The sequence below is a fragment of the Numenius arquata genome, chromosome W (genome assembly GCF_964106895.1).
Source record: "Numenius arquata chromosome W, bNumArq3.hap1.1, whole genome shotgun sequence".
Taxonomy (NCBI): Eukaryota; Metazoa; Chordata; class Aves; order Charadriiformes; family Scolopacidae; genus Numenius; species Numenius arquata.
Genome location: NC_133615.1, coordinates 28,642,582 through 28,663,050, shown reverse-complemented (window position 1 = coordinate 28,663,050; position 20,469 = coordinate 28,642,582). Strand labels below are relative to the sequence as shown.

The 20,469-nt window shown below is 44.8% G+C and overlaps 1 protein-coding gene across 48 annotated transcripts in view; it reads left to right on the top strand.

The window, feature by feature from the left end:
* The window catches only part of LOC141476573 (CUGBP Elav-like family member 4), an 800,950-nt gene that overhangs the window by 655,872 nt on the left and 124,609 nt on the right, over positions 1-20,469 (top strand). For 30 of the 48 annotated variants that reach the window (XM_074165334.1, XM_074165310.1, XM_074165326.1 and 27 more), the window contains one exon: positions 15,231-15,374. In XM_074165334.1, coding sequence (XP_074021435.1) covers positions 15,231-15,374 — 144 coding nt within the window. The remainder of the gene's footprint in view (positions 1-15,230; positions 15,375-20,469) is intronic. The other 18 variants (XM_074165331.1, XM_074165308.1, XM_074165333.1 and 15 more) reach the window with 1 other exon arrangement.

Genomic DNA, 20,469 nt, shown 5'->3' with positions numbered 1-20,469 from the left:
GAGGAGGGATGATTTATCTATGCTCTGCAACTCATCTTCCAGGAAGGATGGATAACAGCTCAGGCATGCAGGGCCTTGGGTGTGCTTAACTCATCAGTGGAAATGCCAGGATGACACCGTCATTTCACACAGGTGCAAAACCCCTGGGGGGTTCTGTGTTCTGTCACCAGCAGTTTTGATGACGTGAAAAAAAGACATATGGTTCACAGATGCCCAAAAACATTGGGTCAAACTCACTATGAGTGTAACCTTTCAAGTTTCAGAGGGATGAATAAAGTAGGAACTTCTGTCTAAGGGCTTCTTTGTTTTCCTTCCTCAAAGAGTCCCTGCCTCTAGGCAGCATTCAGCAGAGAGAAGCATGTTCATGTGATGGCACTGGAAGCTAGAGACAAATCACATAGTGATGGGCACTGCTCACTACTAGTACAAAAGTGCCTACCTAGGCATAAATGTGGTGCCCTACATCCAACTTTTGAAATACAGTCAGACCAACTACTGAATCTTCCAGGAAACATTTGAGGGATCATTCCATTTGGACATCTAGTAATATGGGGTTTCGAGTCTGATAGTTTAGGGAAGTAGAAATGGAAATGTATTTTCTATGCAAAATGATATTTGTACACCATTACACAGACCCAGAGGAATGTAAGACATTCCACTGTCACCAAGGAAAGACAATCTGGTCCAACATGTTTTGGTTTATTATAATAGTAGATTAATTTTATTACTAATTATTCACAGTGTAAATCATGAAAGGCTAAGAAGTATGCCAACAACTTGGAAAGGATACAGGAAAGCTCAAAAGATATTTAAGAGTGTAAAATCTTCCTTTCAGTAAGAGACTCTAATGTAAATTCATTAGTTTATCCAAATAAGTTTAAAGTGGGCCTGGCAGATTGTCTCTAGGTCTTTGCAGGGATGAAAATGGAAAATTCTTTACAGGGGAAAGGTTTCTAAAAGTAGCAAATCATCAAGATCTTCATTTTTTTGGAACCTCATCTTACACAAAACAGATTAAAAATAGTACATGTTTACCAGTGATGCTATTGAAAAAAATCTCCTTGCACATGGGGGGTGTGTGTCATTTTTTTTTAAGTACTGCAATACTTTTAGGAGTCTCTTCCTAAAAGATTCCTTCTAATAAAACCATATGCTGGGTTTGATGCTGACATCCCATAGTGAAATATTATGGGCATCTTTCCTGAGACAGGTCAAATGACTTTCTTTCAAACTTTGACGCAAAGTGATAATGTGTATAAACCGACATCAGAAATTGCAGTTCTACAGGGTGAGGTACCACAAAAAGGTGCAATAAAAAGTCAGTTCCTGTCCCAAAAAGCTTGCAAACTCAGGTGACAGAGGTGAGAGGAAGAAGAGAGAGGACAGACAAAACCCAAGAAGAGCTGAATATTTTATCTAAATCTACTATAGCCAAAATATCCTTATCCTTCCTATTTTCATCACACTTGAGATAAGAAAAAATGTTTCTCTCTCGACCACTTGGGAGTAAATTTCTGTTCCATCTTGCTGACATCAACTGAATTTAAGATGTGCAAAACAATGAAGAATTTGTCCATTTCATCAGTCAGTTTTTTATGGGACCATTTTTTTTCTGTTGACTTATTTGTCTCTAATACCTGTTCTAGAAATGTTCTTGAAGCAGCATCTGAAAAAGCATCACAGTTCAGCCCTTACTAGCACATCCCAGATTCACAATTGAGTTTCCATGGCTTGACAAGTTTCCATAAATTGGCTGAACCTCAGCAGCAGTCCACATACCTACTCTTAGTTCACAGGAAAAGCAAGTAGAAAAATATGAATTGCACCCTCTTCATTACAAGCTATGTGGCATTGCCTTGTATCTCCTATGAGCTATGAGCAGGCACACGGGCAGTTACCATGGCTCAGCAGATTAGTGAGGACCTGTCAAGTGACTTCCACTTGATCAAGACATGGAACACACACTTTTTTTCCCACAGGGCCTCAAAATGCTTAAGGCGCTTTGAACGCGATGGGTCAAATCTTGCAAGTGATCTCTGTTCCCATTCTCATTTTCATGGTGCTTCAGGGTGTGCAGCTTCTTTCAGGACTTGGATGTTCACAGAGAAATCCAGGCACCTTATGGTGAGATGGTGATGTAGCCCTCATCCTTGGAAAGAAGAGGTGCATTGCTGCCATCTTCCTTTAGCTCCCTCCCCCTTCCATTTCTCTCACCATTAGGACTGGCCTCATTTGTCCGACTGTGATGCCGACTCAAAGTTGTTCCTGTGGTTCAGCCAATTTAAACATCTCTTGCCTTGTCCTTGTGTAATACCAAGGGGGCATCCATCATCATTCTTGTCAGGTCTCGAGCCGTTCGTTTCTGTGGCAGACTCCTGTTTCTCCACAGCTGTCAGGATTATTGCTCTACTGTGACTTCCTGTTCACACAACATATGTTGCCTAATAGTTTCAAAAGGCAACTTTCTTTTATTAAATTTTTTTTCCTTTTTTTTATTTATTTTTTTATTAACCTTTCCTTGGACAGGTGCCTGACCACCATCCGTCATAAGACCACTTCTCTATGCAAGGCACTTGTTTCTCCTAAGGTCTACAACTTTCCAATTTTCACACAATCAATTGCTTTGAGAAATAACTTTCCCAAAATCCCTTACTTTTGAGCAGGCCAAAAGTTCCTTCTGTATCTATCTGCCAAGAAAGCTTTTTTGTGTCTTTTAAAATCATATTTCCTGTCAACTCATCAGCTTTACCATTGTGTTTTACTTGACCTCCATGTCCTACTTTATGAGAGATCATAATTTTCATGTACTTTTACATGTATTTGTAGTAATTATATGCCCTGTACCCTCAGCTTTGGTTACTCTGTCCTCTCCTGTGCCTCTTCCCCATCCATATAGGGACATGAACAGGTCTCTTGCCTTAGTTCTCTTCTATATCCAAGCCTTGTCCCTAGCAGCCTCATCCACCAATACAAATTCAGCTACTATTTCTACAGTGACAGCTTGCAGATCTAACTTTTCTACTTCAGGACTGACTCCTGTTCAAACTAAAATCTTGGCCTGTCTTTCCATCATCTCCTAGTGGATGTCTAGCTGTCAGATCAAGCTCAATTTGTATAAAACAGAGCTCTTGAACTTTTCCTCCCAAACCCTGTCTCCTCTCTCCTCCTCCATTCTCAATCATTGTGGACAAAATTATCATCCTACCTGTCAGTCATGCTCCTACCTAGGCATCATCTTCAGCTTGGTTTTCTCCTTCTCTCCGTATAGAATCATAGAATCATAGAATGGTCCGGGCCGGAAGGGACCTCCAAAGGTCATCTAGTCCGACCTCCCCACAGTCAGCAGGGACACCCCCAACTAGACGAGGTTGCCCAGGGCCTCGTCGAGCCTCACCTTGAATATCTCAAGGGAAGGGGCCTCAACCACCTCCCTTGGCAACCTGTTCCAGTGCTCCACCACCCTCATAGTAAAGAACTTATTCCTAATATCCAATCTAAATCTCCCCTTCTCCAGCTTAAAGCCATTGCCCCTTGTCCTGTCACTGCAGGCCTTTGTAAACAGACTGTCTCCAGCCTTCCTGTAGGCCCCCTTCAGGTACTGGAAGGTTGCTATGAGGTCTCCCCGGAGCCTCCTTTTCTCCAGGCTGAACAACCCCAGCTCCCTCAGCCTGTCCTCGTAGCAGAGGTGCTCCAACCCCCGATCATTTTAGCGGCCCTCCTCTGGACCTGCTCCATCAGGTCCATGTCCTTCCTATATTGAGGGCTCCAGACCTGCACACAGTACTCCAGGTGAGGTCTCACCAGAGCAAAGTGGCAGAATCACCTCTCTGGATCTGCTAGCAACACATCTTTTGATGCAGCCCAGGATGTGATTGGCCTTCTGGGCTGCAAGTGCACATTGCCTGCTCATGTCCAGCTTTTCATCCATCAGCACCCCCAAGTCCCTTTCCTCAGGGCTGCTTTCTAATACCTCATCCCCTAGTCTGTATTGATAGCGAGGATTGTTCCAGCCCAGGTGCAGAACCCTGCACTTGCTCTTGTTGAACCTCATGACGTTCATCTGGGCCCACCTCTCCAGCCTGTCCAGGTCCCTCTGGATGACATCCCGTCCCTCTGGTGTATCGACAACACCACACAGCTTGGTGTCATCTGCAAACTTGCTGATGGTGCACTCAATCCCTCTGTCTATATCATTGATAAAAATGTTGAACAGTACCGGTCCCAGCACGGACCCTTGAGGGACACCACTTGTCACTGCTCTCCATCTGGACTTCAAGCCATTGAGTACCACCCTCTGGGTGTGACCATCCAGCCAATTCCTTATCCACTGAACAGTCCACCCATCAAATCCGTATCTCTCCAGTTTGGCAAGCAGGATGTTGTGGGGGACCGTGTCAAAGGCCTTACAGAAGTCCAGATAGATCACATCCATAGGTCATCCCTTATCTACTGACCTAGTCACTCTATCATAGAAGGCCACTAAGTTAGTCAGGCAGGACCTGCCCCTAGTAAAGCCATGTTGACTGTCCTGAATCATCCCCCTGTCCTCCATGTGCCCAAGCATGGCGTCCAGAAGGATCTGTTCCATGATCTTCCCAGGCACAGAGGTGAGGCTGACAGGTCGGTAGTTCCCAGGGTCCTCCTTTCTTCCCTTTTTAAAAATGGGTGTGATGTTTCCTTTCTTCCAGTCTGCAGGGACTTCACCTGACTGCCATGACTTTTCAAATATCATGGAAAGTGGCTTTGCAACTTCATCAGCCAGTTCCTTCAGGACTCTGGGATGTATTTCATCAGGTCCCATGGACTTGTATATCTTGAGATTCCTTAGGTGATCACGTACCATGCCTTCAGTTATAGTGGGATGGACTTTGTCACCTGGGTCCTCAACTTGTGGGCCATCAACACAAGAGCTAGGAGGAGAGGGGTTGCCAGTAAAGACTGAGGCAAAAAAGTTGTTGAGAACTTCTGCCTTCTCCTCATCCGTTGATACAAGTTCCCCACTGTTGCTCATTAGGGGGTGTACGTTTTCTTTAACCTTCCTTTTCTGGTTAATGTACCTGTAGAAACCTTTCTTGTTTTTCTTTACATCCCTTGCCGAGTTCAATTCTAGCTGTGCCTTGGCCTTCCTGACCTCATCCCTACACAGCCGGGCAACGTCCCTATACTCTTCCCAGGATGCCTGTCCCTTCTTCCATTTCCTGTGTAGCCCCATCTTGCCCTTTAGTTTGACCAGCAAGTCCCAGCTCAACCATGGTGGTCTCTTGCCCTCCTTGCCCAATTTCCTACATGTGGGGATTGAGATCTTTTGTGCTCTATAGAGAACATCCTTAAAGATCTGCCAGCTTTGTTCCGCTCCCTTGTCCTTGAGGGCCGTTTCCTATGGGGTCCTATTTACTAACTCCTTGAAGAGCTGGAAGTTTGCTTTCTTAAAATTTAGAGTCCTAACTGTGCTTCTCGTGGGCTTCAAATTTCTTAGGACAGTGAACTGCACTAGGGCATGATCACTGCAGCCCAGGCTGCCTTCAACTTTGACATCCCTGATGATTTCGCTTGCATTTGTGACCAACAAGTCCAACAATGCATCTCCTCGAGTAGGGCTGTTAATTTCTTGTCTCAAGAAGTTGTCGTCTAGGCACTCTAGGAGCTTCCTGGAGTGCCTGCAGCCAGCCGTGTTGCTTTTCCAACAGATGTCAGGATGGTTGAAATCCCCCAGCAGGATGAGAGCCTGTGATCGTGATGCCTCCTCAAGCTGGAGTAAGAAGGCATCATTGACAGGCTCCGCCTGGTCAGGAGGCCTGTAGTAGACTCCTACCACAAGGCTCCCTTTGTTGTCCTGATCCCTAATTCCTACCCATAAGCTTTCGACCTGTTCATGGCTATTCTTTAGTAACAACTCTTCACACTCTAGCCACTTCTTTACATAGAGGGCAACACCTCCACCCCTTCTTCCTCTCCTGTCCCTTCTGAACAGCTTGTAGCCATCGATGGCCACACTCCAGTCATAGGATTTGTCCCACCAAGTTTCCGTAATTGCTACTATGTCGTAGCTTTCCTGTAGCAGGATGGCTTCCAGCTCCTCCTGTTTATTACCCATGCTGCGTGCATTGGTGTAGAGACACTTCAGCTGGTCTGCCAGCCATGTCGCCTTCTTAGAGGGGCACTCCACTGATCCCCCAGAGCGCTTTGTGGCAGCTACCCTCCTGTCTCCTATTACCTCAGGGGCTCTTGGTCCAGCTCTGCAAGACCTTGCCTTTGCTGCAGTGTTCACAGCATGCATCTGTGCAACAGGTTGGAGGCCCTTGCTATCACCCCATCCTTCCAACCCTGATGTGTCATCCGCCACTTGCCACAGACCATTCTGATATTATTGTTGTCTCCTGCCTCAAGTGAAATGGCAGGCTGAAGGCTATCCTTAGGCTCATTTCTAGTGCACCTGTGTTTAACCCCCTCCCCCTTCAAGCCTAGTTTAAAGCCCTTTCGACAAGCCCTGCCAACTCATGTGCCAGGATCTTTCTCCCCCTCTGAGACAGATGTGCAGCATGTTTGCAACTTAGTGCTGCTGAAATGTTCTTTTATGTCACATGCACAGTTGAAATGTATGAGACATTAAATTGAAGCCCTGAATACAGAAAAACACATCATATTTCACAAGAGGGGAGGGATGTTAGTCCTGGTCTTCTGGCCATCTTCCAGCATGGGTAATTACATTTCTACCTAGCTAAAAATTCTTCTGCTCTACAGTTTTAACTGGACAGTAGTTTCTTTCTTGCTTGTCTAAAATCCCAAATTGGGGTCAAACCCACACTGGCTAATTCAGCAGCCCTATTTTCAGTAGAGCTACACAGGCATTTAAAAAAACCAACCACCTGGGGTTTTTCTTCAAACTTGGGAGGTATCATACAAAATGGCCTGGTCTGACAGACCCCAAAGCAAAGAAATCCTCCTTTGGCTTTCAGGCCCTAATTTCCCTTGTGTGGAAATACTACCCTGAATGGCTTGCTGAAGATCAGCATCCTCCCAGCTCTGCTTTGCAGTTGCAAAGGGAGTGCTAAGGCAAAATTTCCAACACAAGCAACCCCATTCACATGGTGACACTTAGGAAGGTAGTCTGATTGCCCAAATGAGAAGTATCTAGCAGCACATATTCATTTAAGCATCTTGGCTGGTATGCATGGCTGACATTTTGAAAGGTACTTAATAGGATCTGCACATTCAGATCTCTTATAGTCAAGACCATTAGTCACTGGAACTTTAACATAACAAGCCTTTTTTAAAATATCTTTGGCCCAGAATTTCTAACTGGCTCCATTTGAGCCAACCAAGATATAAAAGTCCACCTGTATGAGAGAGACAACCTTGCAGTAAAGTACTTAACTGTATGCTTACCTCCAATGGGACATTCATTAAGCTTAAAGTGAAACATGAATTAATGGCTTTGGCAAATAAGGTTCAAATTCATCAGTTTTTTTAAAAAAAAAAAGATGTCTAACTATCTGTAGAGATCGGTAAACTACTGAGTCAGAGGAGACTTATAGGGTTGACAGGAAAAGAAAATTCAGGCATATATTCTGCAAGGAAACATCTTCACAAAACTTTTCCTATGAATGTTGTTCTAGGGAGAAGCAGCTTTCCCTGATGCCATGCAGTATTATTTGGTCTTCTGAAAAGCTTTTGCTTAATTTGTGTATACGCTCCATTTGGAAGGCCATAACTAATGGGAAACAGTCCTGGTAACCAGGCAAAAAATTTGTTTTCCTTTGCCTTTAAATGAAATATCAATGAATGAATATTTTATTGTTAGTTGAATATGAAATTTCACAAGCGACCCATCAAGCTCCCGTTTTCAAGAATGACTTTATTTCACATGTCAAGACAGGCTGGGAAATTAGTTTTTCCCATGGAGGACTCTGATTAGGGATTACAATGTGAGTGTGGCACAGGGTGATTTTTCCTCCATCTTTTCCCTCACCCCACCAGCCTAGAGAGCATCTGACTCTGCTAACTAAGGGGAGCAATTCATTACCGCACACAGGAGGGGGATGAGAAGCAGTATATTCATATTAAGCAGACTTGCTGGCCCAAGAGAGAATAGGGAAAGCATAATAATACTTAGCCCTTATATTATTCTTTTCATCAGTGGATATCAAAGCACTTGAAAAGGGAGGTTGATTTGATGGGAAAGGAGATAAATGCCAATTCCAAGTAGCCTATTGCAGAGGCACCAACAGGAATGCTTACTTTCATGATAGTATCTTTTGACTGTGGATCCGCAAGGTAGAGAAATAAACAGGTCCTTCCCTCTCTAAAATGCAGAATTAACACAGAGATCTCAAAGTACATTTCAAACATTATTGACTTACTCACTGTAACTCTCTTGGGGGCTGGAGAAATATAAGGTCCAGTCCAACAGCTGGCGAGAGCAAGAGAGAGATTATGTATTACTAATAAATGACCAAGCAGACAGGACCTACTGCCTTTGTCAGCAGACAACTGCTGATTTACACCATGGTTTCACTGCTTGCGGAAGCAATAAGCAGTCCAGATGAAGGGCTCCGCAGTTTTTACCCCATGGGAAATCTGGCCCATTCTGGGGAATGTCTAGTGTTATCTGGTGGATGAGTGGGAGTCACTGGAGTAGAAAGCAGTCTTGTGCTGCTGTAGATGAATGGCACTGTTTGGCTCCTCTGCTAAAAATCCTGCACTGGGTGATCTGATAGAGTTTACTGCCTGATTTCCTTTGGGCCACGTGAAAGGGCTGCACATGAGGAACCACATACAGAAAGCATCAATCCCAAGGTCAATCTGCATATTCATAGAATCATAGAATCATCCAGGTTGGAAAAGACCCTTGGGATCATCGAGTCCAACCATCTACCCTACACTACAAAGTTCTCCCCTATACCATATCCCCCAACACCACATCTAAACGTCTCTTAAACACATCCAGGGATGGTGACTCAACCACCTCCCTGGGCAGCCTATTCCAATGCCCGACCACTCTTTCTGTGAAAAATTCTTTCCTAATGTTCAGTCTAAACCTACCCTGCTGGAGCTTGAAGCCATTCCCTCTCGTTCTGTCATTAATTACCTGTGCAAAGAGACCAGCACCAACCTCTCTACAGTGTCCTTTCAAGTAGTTGTAGAGAGTGATGAGGTCTCCCCTCAGCCTCCTCTTCCTCATACTAAACAGTCCCAGCTCCTTCAACCGCTCTTCATATGATTTGTTTTCCAGGCCCTTCACCAGCTTCGTTGCCCTCCTCTGCACTCGCTCCAGCACCTCGATATCTCTCTTGTATTGAGGTGCCCAAAACTGGACACAATACTCCAGGTGTGGCCTCACCAGTGCTGAGTACAGGGGCACAATCACCTCCCTACTTCTGCTGGTCACGCTATTTCTAATACAAGCCAGGATGCCATTGGCTTTCTTGGCCACCTGGGCACGCTGCCGGCTCATATTCAGCTGCTTGTCAATTAGAACCCCCAGGTCTCTTTCTTCCAGGCAGCTTTCCAGCCACACTTCCCCAAGCCTGTAGCAATGCATGGGGTTGTTGTGGCCCAAGTGCAGAACCTGGCACTTGCCCTTGTTGAAACTCATGCCATTGATTTTGGCCCAATGATCCAATCTATCTAGGTCTCTCTGTAGAGCTTCCCTATTCTCCTGGGAATCAACACTCCTGCTTAACTTGGTGTCATCTGCGAACTTGCTGATGATACACCCTATGTTGAGATCATCAATAAAGACATTAAACAGAAATGGTTCCAACAGTGAGCCCTGAGGCACACCACTTGTGACCAGCCGTCAGCTGGATTTAAATCCATTGAGCACCACTCTTTGGGACCTTCCATCCAGTCAGTGCTTGACCCAGCGGATCGTATGCTCATCCAGGCCGTGTGAAGCCAGTTTTTCCATGAGAATTGTATGGGGGACAGTAGTGAATGCTTTTCGAAAGTCCAGGTATACAATATCAACAGCCTTTCCCTCGTCCAATAATCTGGTTATCTTGTCATAGAAGGAGATCAGGTTCGTCTGGCAGGACCTGCCTTTCATAAACCCATGCTGACTAGGCCTGATCCCCTGGTTGCCCATTATGTGGGTTTTGATGGCACTCAAGATGACCTGCTCCATGACCTTCCCTGGTATCGAGGTTAGACTGACAGGTCTATAGTTTCCTGGATCCTCCTTTTTGCCTTTCTTGTAGATGGGTGTTACATTTGCCACCCTCCAGTCCATTGGGACCTCCCCAGTTAGCCATGACTTCCTGTAAATGATGGAAAGCGGTTTGGCGAGCACGTCCGCCAACTCTTTCAGCACTCTTGGGTGTAGCCCATCCGGTCCCAAAGACTTGTGTGCATCCAAGCGGCGTAGCAGGTCACTGATCTCTTCCTCTTTAATTGTGATGCCCTCATTCTGCTTCCCCTCCCTGTCTCCTAGCTCACGAGGCTGGGTGTCCAGGGAACAGCTAGTTCCACTGCTAAAGACTGAGGCAAAGTAGGCATTGAGCACCTCAGCCTTTTCCTCGTCCTTGGTGACTATGTTTCCCTCTGCATCCAATAAGGGAGGGAGATTTTCCCTAATCCTTCTTTTGTTGTTAATGAATTTATAGAAACATTTTTTATTATCCTTAACAGCTGTAGCTAGGTTGAGCTCTAGCTGCGCTTTGGCTCTCCTAATTTTCTCCCTGCATAGCTTCACTACCTCTGACTATGTTTCCCTCAATTCAAGAGCAATGCAGCATCTCTACTGGCTATGTAGTTTTAACTGCTTACATGCGCATCTCGTTGCAGAACACTCTTTAAAAACTCTCCTTTTTCTCCTCTTTCTTTGTAGTGTGTGCTCTAACTTGCTTCTGTTTGCCAATGGCCTTTCTGACCTATGTATATGATAGTGATGTTCAAAGAGACCTGAAGTCCTGCTGTGACAGGCAACCTAGAAAAACATCTCATAAGAGGCAGTCTTAGACCCCATTGGGTCAAACGGCTGCTGTGCAGTCACTACAACTCGCATTAGGAGGGAAGAACACTCCAGGGGCAAGAACTTCACGTGGAGGTTACCCATGTTTTCATGATGCCATCTACAATAATAGCTTGGTTTTCAACCGTGTGAAGCATCACAATTTCCTGAGGCAGTTCTCTAGCCCCAAGACTTCCAGGGCAAATAGAAATAGAAAGAGGAAAGGAAGAAGACACCAACTTATTTACACTTCTCTGTCTTGCTAACTAGAGCAGGTCACATCTTCAAAACCCATTTTTAGAGATGAATACTCATCCATGCTGCATCGTGCCCATCATGCTGCAGCCTCTGCTCTGCAAACCACAACAGCAGCTCTGAACAGCCCAATCTGCTATGGACCAGTGCCTCTCTCCAATACAGCTGCAAATAGGTTTAAATCAGGTTACCAAACAGTCTCTTGGATCAGGGTTAATTAAATGAGTGTTGAAATCTAATTAAGGACTAGTTCAGGTGATGATTAGTGGGAAATGTATGTATTAAAACATTCATTTGTCGATGAGCTGCAATTAAGAGTTTGATTTGGGGAAGGATCAATAACTACATCATGAGATTTAAAAAAATGAAAAGTAGCCTTGAGCAGAAAGGCAGGGGAATTTTGACTAGGTTCCCCCCCCCTCGCCCTTGCTTTCTGTTTTGCTCTCATAACTTCTGAAGACTTCTCTCCACCCTTGAATAGTGCATTCATCTCTATCCTGGTTTGAGGTAAAACAGAACCAATTTTCTGTTCAGTAATTTTACTTTTTAGCTAGGCCTCTTCTAACTCTCTGAAAATAACAGCATATTGTGCAGAAACTGTTCGTTCTCAGAGTGATAAGACCTATGTTTATAGTTAATGCCAAGGAATGGTATGCAGAGAGGCTCTTGCTTATACTTATTGCTATAACAACCAAGGTCAGCTAATTTCATTATTTGCCCCGCTGGAGGGTCAGAAGCAGAAAAGCGTAGAGGGGTCCCACCTTCAGGGAGGAGCGGACAGGACAGGTGATCCAAGAAGGACCAACAAGGTATTCCATCCCATCTGCCTCATGCTCAGTATAAAAGCTGAGGGATCAAAGGGGTCAGGTCTCTTTCATCAATGGCTGGCATCCAAGGAGGACTCTGTTTGATCCTCATCTGTGCATTCCTGACTCAAGATCTGGAATCCAGTTCCCGCCATCGCTGAGTCCAGTTGGGGACTTCCTCAGTGTCTGATGGTGATGTGATCATCATCCTGGGAGCTCGATACTGGTTCTGTATATATTGTATATATTTCATTATTTCCTTTTTATTATTTTATTAATATTTTCATTAAAGTAGTTTAGTTCCTTCTAAACTCATAAATCTCTTTATCTCTATCCCTCCTCTTGTGAGAAACGCTCCTTGCCCAATGACAATGGCTCAGGCAGTGAGCCTGTTTACTTCTCCCCATCACTCTGCCTATATCAATTACTTCATTTATTTATTTAGTCCCTTCTTTAGTAATATTGCTCAAGTTTGCTGGTCTCAGTCAAACATTCATCCTCCTGTTCTGGCATGGACTGATTTCTCCTTTGTCTAAGGGATGAGCATTCTTGCATGTCCCTGGGAAGCCTTTGTGTTGTTAATAATTCCCTAACTATACCTCAATGCAAGCCAGCCAAGAAGTTCTTCTGCAAAAACTAGCCAAACTGTTCCTTTGCAAAAACAATATCTTAATTTTTCTTACACTCTCCTTGGAGTTTTTGAGAGGTGGGGGAGAGTATCTGTCTTTTGTCTCATTGGCCAGTCTGGCCCAAACCACGACAATCTCTCTGTCCCTTTGTTTTCCTGAGGTACTTTCACTCCCTTGCTCCTCACCACATTGTTTGAGTGGATTATAGATTTATTAGAGAGAGACTAACAGGTCATAAAGAAAGATTCTTTGTCAATGAAAATCACTTCCTCTCAGAACAGGCTGCTAATCCAGGGGAACATCGCTCATTGTATGGCCTTAGATTGTTTGTTGGGTTTTTTTTAGCAAGTTAATTCCTCAAGTCTTTATTCATAACTGAGGATCTGGAGAGGCTATTGAATATGCATAGCTTGGATTTATATATGTACATCCATAGTTGTGGTTTACTACACTGTTCCCAATTTGCAGCAGAGCAACTCTGCTTTCACTAAGACTATTTTCTTTCTGGTTACAACTATATAGGGGTGTGCGTAAACCAGTTAATAAAACTCCCCCTGTGTAATCCCAGGCAATCCCACAGAGGTAGAAAAACAAGGGCCCCGCAACAGCCCAGATCCTCTGACATGAAGCTGGTCTGCCTCTACTGCCATGGCCAGAGGCTGAGCTGGCAATTTCCCCACTGACTGTATTTCCATCAGCAAATACCAGTGTGTCAAAAGGGAAGCATACCAGGGGAGCATGATGATTTCAGTTGCTCTTTGTTAGTCTCCTGACAGCTCACTTGCCCATCTCCCCAGGCTCGGTGGCAGCCCAGCTCCTGAGGCAACTGTCTGCCCGCTGTCAGGGATGCTGCTGGATCCCCCCTCCCCTGCACTCCTCTTCCTCTGGGGAGACTGTGTGTTGCATGCACAAAACAATAGCTCAATATCACTGATGAACACCTGGTGCTGAAAACAGACACAGAGACTGGGTGAAGATCCAGTGATTTGTGTTCCCACGAGCTCCGAGGGGGGATGAGAAGCAAGGTGGAGGCTGCACAGTCCCATTCTCCCAGTTCCCACAGGAAATATTACAACTCCTCGCAAGAGATACACAAATGCTGACAGTGCAACCATAAAGAACAATGGCTTGACCGCAATCCCACCCACTCAGCCCAAAATAGGAGTATATTACTCCAATTTCATGCCTAAAGTTGGGGACGAGAATCTGACGCCAAATCGCAGGGACAGATTGACGGGTTTGTCCGCCTTTGTCCTCCTCGCCCCTCCCAGAAGGGATGCCTTTTGGTAAGAGTTGCGATTTCGGCCTCACTGAGTGCTTACCTGGGAAATATCTTTAAAGCTATATAGCTATCCTGCAGCTTAGTGCATTTATCACCAGCAATCTTAAAGAATCTGTAAATGTTGCATAAGAATAAACTGTACTGCATCTGACTGCTTCTTTTTGAAAGCGGCTGGACCTATAGCAGATAGACTGTTCGTGCATCTGGTGTCAGGCTTATAGTTATGGCAATAATTGGCCTATTATTAAAAGATAAGTCCAGCCACCCCTAGCCCCTCTAATCTCTGAGGTTTGGCTAGAACAAAAGGGGATTCATCTCTTACCAAGTTTATCCATTCACTAAATGCAACACTGTGCTGTGAGGAATCAACCAACCCATGAAGTTAGGATGTCCTTGGAGCCAGCCAAAAAAATATCAGTGTCTTCCTTCCTAAGCAGATCTATTTCTTCCCATCTCTGCCTCCTATCAGAAATTTAAGAATTGCAGGTACTGACCTTTCATCTCATTTTTGGGAGGAGAGGGATTTCTTTCATTCCCAAAAGCTCTACATTTTTCACAGACTTCCGCAGCCAGTTCTGCACCAGTGTTGACTGCAGACATAACCCAAACACTGTAAAACTCGCCTAGAAAATTGTAATACTAAATGTTCATGGAGATGAAACGGGTCCATGAGGTACTATTTTTGCTCCCCTAATTTAACAGTGCTGAAGAGATTCTGCTTGGTGATGAGACGTACACCCCACCCAGCATACTGTATCCTGTCTCCAAGGCTGGACAGGGATTTCTTATGGGGCATGGGGGTTAGAAGACATGGCAGTGTGCAAGGGTGATCCAGCTCAAGGAGTCTGGCATGCACAAAGCTAACACATTCCATCAAAATAAATCAGTTCATAAATCCTACCACATTCATCCAGGAAAACCTTCTACATTTTGCTGCACTGAGTCCAGATCTTTGTCCTCTGATGAGGACAACCTAATGGGCCAGAAGATTTTCTATATGTTGAAAGAATAAGGCAACAACTTTTGCAGAGAGAACATTAATGACAGCCTGGAAGTTTGAATTTTGGAGGAAATTAGGAACTGGGCTGCTGGCCTCAGTTGTTCACCCTCCAGGGTCCTTTCCTTCCTTCCTCATGCTCTCAGCCTCTTGCAAAGGTCCAACTCAAAAGGCCTGAGAAGTTGTGTGGAAAAAATCAACATAAGCTGGATCCCACACTACAAAATTTGTGTTAGTTGTATGGATTGCATGAGCCAGTGTGTACCTGGCTAATTCAGTTGTGTGTCTCCTTTTGTCTCCTGTCCTGCAGGGAGCCTCTTCAAGCCTGGTGGTGAAGTTTGCAGATACAGATAAGGAGCGTACAATGAGACGCATGCAGCAAATGGCAGGACAGATGGGCATGTTTAACCCCATGGCCATCCAGTTTGGAGCGTATGGTGCCTATGCACAGGCAGTAAGTATAGACACTGGCTCTATGCATGTTCACTGGAACAGGGGTAGCACCTAGAATGGCACAAAGCACACATGAGCAGAAGAACAACTGGGCAGAGGAGGAACCAGTGATTTCTCCATTAAATCGGTTAAAGAATGGGAGCAAACTCAGCCATGCCATCTGGGGTAGGAGAGGACATCTCCTTCAGAGGTGCAATACCTGCATCTAGCAGTAACCAAACCGTGGTTATGTGTTTATCCATGCAAGACATTTCCTATGGGGTCTAAGCCATTGCTGTCAAATCCAAACACAACTAGCATTAGAGTTTTGTATAAAATTGGCCCTGAATTCAGCTCATGTTAGTTCTCTGTGGCAATTAGCGCCACGGACTCTGCCGGAGAGTGAAGACGTTTATTAGCATCACAAAGCTCTTCATATATCTTTCAACACACAGCTAGTATTATTCCATTCCTTAGTCTCACAAAACACATCGGTACTTTCCCACTGCTACTACCTTATCATAGTTTTCACAACATGTTCCATATATGGTATACACAAAGACAGCACGCGGACGTCACCCGCTCGTCCTCCTCAGGAGCTGTGTACTGGCTGCTCCGTTTACTCTTCCCATGGTTTTCTGTCCACCAGTGCGAGGATGTCATCAGTGCTGTTCCCCAGGTCCACATCCATAGCTTCTTCTTCCTCCACAACTCCCCCTTCTTTATTTACAATAAAAGCAGCAGCTAGTGTTTTGTTAATCAAACGCTGTACACACTGTAACAAGCAAGGAGTACAAATCATAATACACAAAAAGATTATGATACAGAAAAGCACAATTTGTAAGGCTGATTGCATCCAACCCGTTAGACCCCAATCATTAAAAAGATCATTTAACCATCCACACCCTTCAGATACTCTTAAACGCTGCACATTTGACATGATCTGCTGTATGCTCTTATGTATTGATTCAGAATGGTCAGATAGATTCATACAACACATACCATTGAAATCTTTACACCCGTGACCATGCGCGAGAGGCAAAAAATCTATGGCAGCTCTATTTTGTAGAGTTGCATGCCGTACCGAGTCTACGTCTAACAATAGCCCAGAAAGCGCTACCGAAGTAGCATTGCTCTGCTTTGCGAGCCAACACCCCAGCTTTCGCAAGGATGTTAATGCACGAGCAGATAACCTGAACCAGGAGAGCAGGCTCATTCAATCCTTCTGATTCAAATGTTGTCGGTATGGACGAACACACCTTGCTGGAACCCACCGTGGTCCGTTATCTGTGGAAACACAAGCATACCCTCTCCCCCAGGTTATCAATGGAAATGGACCTTCTATAGCCCCAGACTCAAGATTACGAATTAACACCTGCGCTTTGCCTTCTACAGGGTCCCTGTCTGCCCGTAAGGACGCATAATGGTGACTGATTGCAGATTCCATATTAACAGATAAATTTAAAAAATTAAATACATATAGGGCTTTAGTCAGGCGTTCCTGTGGAGGCATTACCATGTCCGCAATTCCCCCTTTTTGTTTAGTTAGCAAGCATTTCAAGGTGCCATGAGATCATTTGACGATGGCTTGACCAGTCGGGGAGTGAGGAATACCAGTGGTATGTTTGACGCCCCAGTCTTGGAAAAATAATTTCAGTCTTTGAGATATATATGCAGGGCCATTATCCATCTTTACTGTGTGTGGGACGCCAAGGGCTGCAAAGGCAAGCAAAAAGTGTTTAATAACGTCTCGGACCTTTTCCCCAGTATGACAAGTGGCATGTATGGCCCCAGAAAACGTATCCACAGAGACATGGATATATTTCAGACGACCAAACTCAGGGAAATGAGTCACATCTGTCTGCCACAGCTCCAGGGTGGTAAGACCCCTCGGGTTAATGCCTGCAGCTGGCGGAGAGGGGTGAAAGCGCTGACAATCCGGGCAAGCAGTAACAATGTTTTTTGCCTGTGACGAGGTGAGGGAGAATGTCTTCTGTAGCGCCCTTGCGTTTTGATGGAAGAAGGTACCTGTTCGACTGCTTGCGGTGTTATTTGCGCCGCAAGAGTCAAAGCGTCCGCACGGCGGTTTCCTTCTATCAACGGTCCTGGAAGTGTGGTATGCGCGTGGATGTGCATAATAAAATAGGGATGTTTTCTATCATTTAGTAAGCATAACAATTGCCATAACAGTGAATACAACAATGGGTTAGAAGTTTCTTTCAAGCAAGCATTTTCTAAGTGTGGCACTAGCCCGGCCACATAGGCAGAGTCAGTAATTATATTTACAGGGGTTTTCCATTTTTGAAAAACTTGAACTACAGTGGCAAGCTCAATGATCTGCGGAGAGCCCTCAACCTGACAGACATCTGAAACCCAAGTTTTCGTCTCAGGGTTTTGCCATACTATAACAGATCGGCCAGTTTTGCCAGAGCCATCTGTAAAGACAGTTATAGCCTGAAGAGGCACATGACTAACTTTGGGGAGTTCATATAGCGTAAAGTCTTGTTGAAGCAGTTTATGGCTTGGGCTATGTATGCTTAATTCCCCTGGAAATTCCATTGTTGCTGTCTGGAAAAGAACTGAAGTTTGAAGAAGCTGTTGCAGTACCTGAGTATCCATTGACAAAATAATGTGAGAGACCTCTTGTCCCACTAGCGCCAACAGACACTGTCTGGCCTTTATTATTAGCATGGCAAAACACTCCAGTCGGATTACAACTGTTTTCTGCAGTTGGTGTGGGAGGAAAACCCATTCAATAATGGCCAGAGGGTCCGGTCGATTCTCATCCCATTGAAAAATTAAGGCATATGGCTGTGAAGTGGGATTTTTTATGAGCAGTTGAAAGGACACCTCTGGGTATATTCTATTTGCCTGGCGATTCTCTATAGCCCGGGAGACCTTTTCTAAGGTGGCTTGAGCCTCCAAAGTCAGGCTTCTTGGTGACAAAAGCGCCGGGTCTCCCTTAAGAAGGGAGAACAGGGGGCTCAGTTCGTGATTGGGTATACCTAACAGTGGACGGATCCAATTTATTGCCCCCAGGAGCTTCTGCAGATCATTTAAGGTTTTCACAGTTACTTGCAACTTTACCTGTTGCGGAACAATCTTTTGTTCCATAATTTGCCACCCTAAGTAATTCCAAGGTGCTGTTTGTTGTATTTTTTCGGGGGCTATCTGTAACCCTGCAGTTTGTACTTGCTGATATAACATCTTAAGCACGTCCTGCATAGTCTGTTGAGCTTGCGCTGCAACAAGAATATCATCCATATAACGATAAAGTACAACATCAGGAAAGGCTTTCCTAACAGGAGACAGGGCTTTAGCTACAAACCATTGGCATATGGTGGGACTATTTTTCATTCCTTGAGGGAGGACTGTCCAATGATAGCACCTGTAAGGTTCACTTACGTTAAGTGACGGCACCGAGAATGTGAATTTTGGTGCATCGTCTGGGTGTAGGGGAATAGTAAAAAAACAATCTTTCAAATCGATAATGGTGAGGCACCAATTTTGGGGGATCATGGTGGGTGATGGCATACCGGGTTGTAACGTGCCCATGTCTTCCATTGCATCATTTATTCTGCGCAGATCATGCAATAAACGCCATTTCCCACTCTTTTTCTGAACAACAAAAACAGGTGAATTCCACGGACTAGTAGTTGGGACAATATGTCCCTCCTTTAATTGTTCTTCCACTAATTCATTAAGGTGGCGCAACTTTTCACTAGCCAGGGGCCACTGCTCCACCCAGACCGGATTGTTGGTTTTCCATGTAAGTTTTAAGGTGGGTTGCACTGCAGTGGCCCCCAAGAAAAATTTGACCCAATATTTACTCCCCACTGACTCATACAATCGTGACCCCATAAGGTAATAGGCGTGGCGAGCACAAAGGGGCGAACCGAGGCCACGCAGCCTTCAAGACCTTCAATTTGAATTAAATGTTTACTCTGAAAGGGTATGGCATGTCCACCTATGCCCATTAACTTTTTACCCATTTGAGTTAATGGCCAGTCTGTAGGCTGTCGATCCTTTGAAATGACTGTGACATTAGCCCCAGTATCTAAAATCCTGTCTAAACAGATGTAGCCTTTTTGCTGCAACAACAGCTTGCATTTCATCACCGGCTGACTGGTAGTAACAGGGTGTTGACGCGCGGAAACAAACCCTACAACTCGAATAGAGTTATAAAGCAGGTATGTCTATTGCGGCGCCGGGTGCAAGGGGGATTTCTCCTCCTAACTTGCACACTGGCTTGTAAAACAAGCATCTATTTATGATAAAAAGCATACATATTCATTAATGTGGGCTGGGTTATTATAATTAATTCTACGAAAAGGCGTTACTATTCTAATTATTTCTAGGAACTCATTATCATAAGTCTCCTCCCCTTGCCGCATGCGTACTGTCGCCCGGTGGTCGTGGGCTGGGGTCTTCTGGAGGAAGACTCATAGTCTTCTTCACCATGTACTTTTACCTTTGGCTTAGAATGCTGGGCTGGCTGGACCCCAAACAGCGAAACTGGTCCCGACCAGATGGACACTTTACCCAGACAATTGGATTCCTCCTTAGCATGCAGGCTGTTCCTGCTATCTTATACACAAGGCCAGTTCCTTATCTTGGAATGCTGGGCTCCTGGGCCCCGAGCTCTGTTCTTTGCCAAGCTGTACTAAATCTACACTAATGACCTTTAACCATTCATTCTCCAAATCAAGTCCCCCCTTTTCTTTCACCTTTGTAAATTCTTTTACAATTGCCTATAACACACTTTCCTTCTCCATCTGATTTCTAAAATACTTCCCTGACTCCACTCGTTCACGGAGCTGATGCTTCTTCCATTGGATGTATTCATCTTTGGTCCCCCGGTACAACACATAAGACATCTAGCTAATGCACACACTAAGATTCCTAACACAAGTATTGCTACTAGAAGGATAAACAGTTGTTTAAGCCAAGCCAGGTTAGGTAACCACGAGGTTAACTTTTCCCAAAGGTCTGAAAACTCGAATGTGGTGTCATCTTGCGCAGTCTGATGCAAAATCTGAGTTTTAGCTCTGAACTTGCTCCATCCCCAGGCTATTGTCCTATTCACCGGCCCCCTGCGTCTATATTCCCCGTGTTCC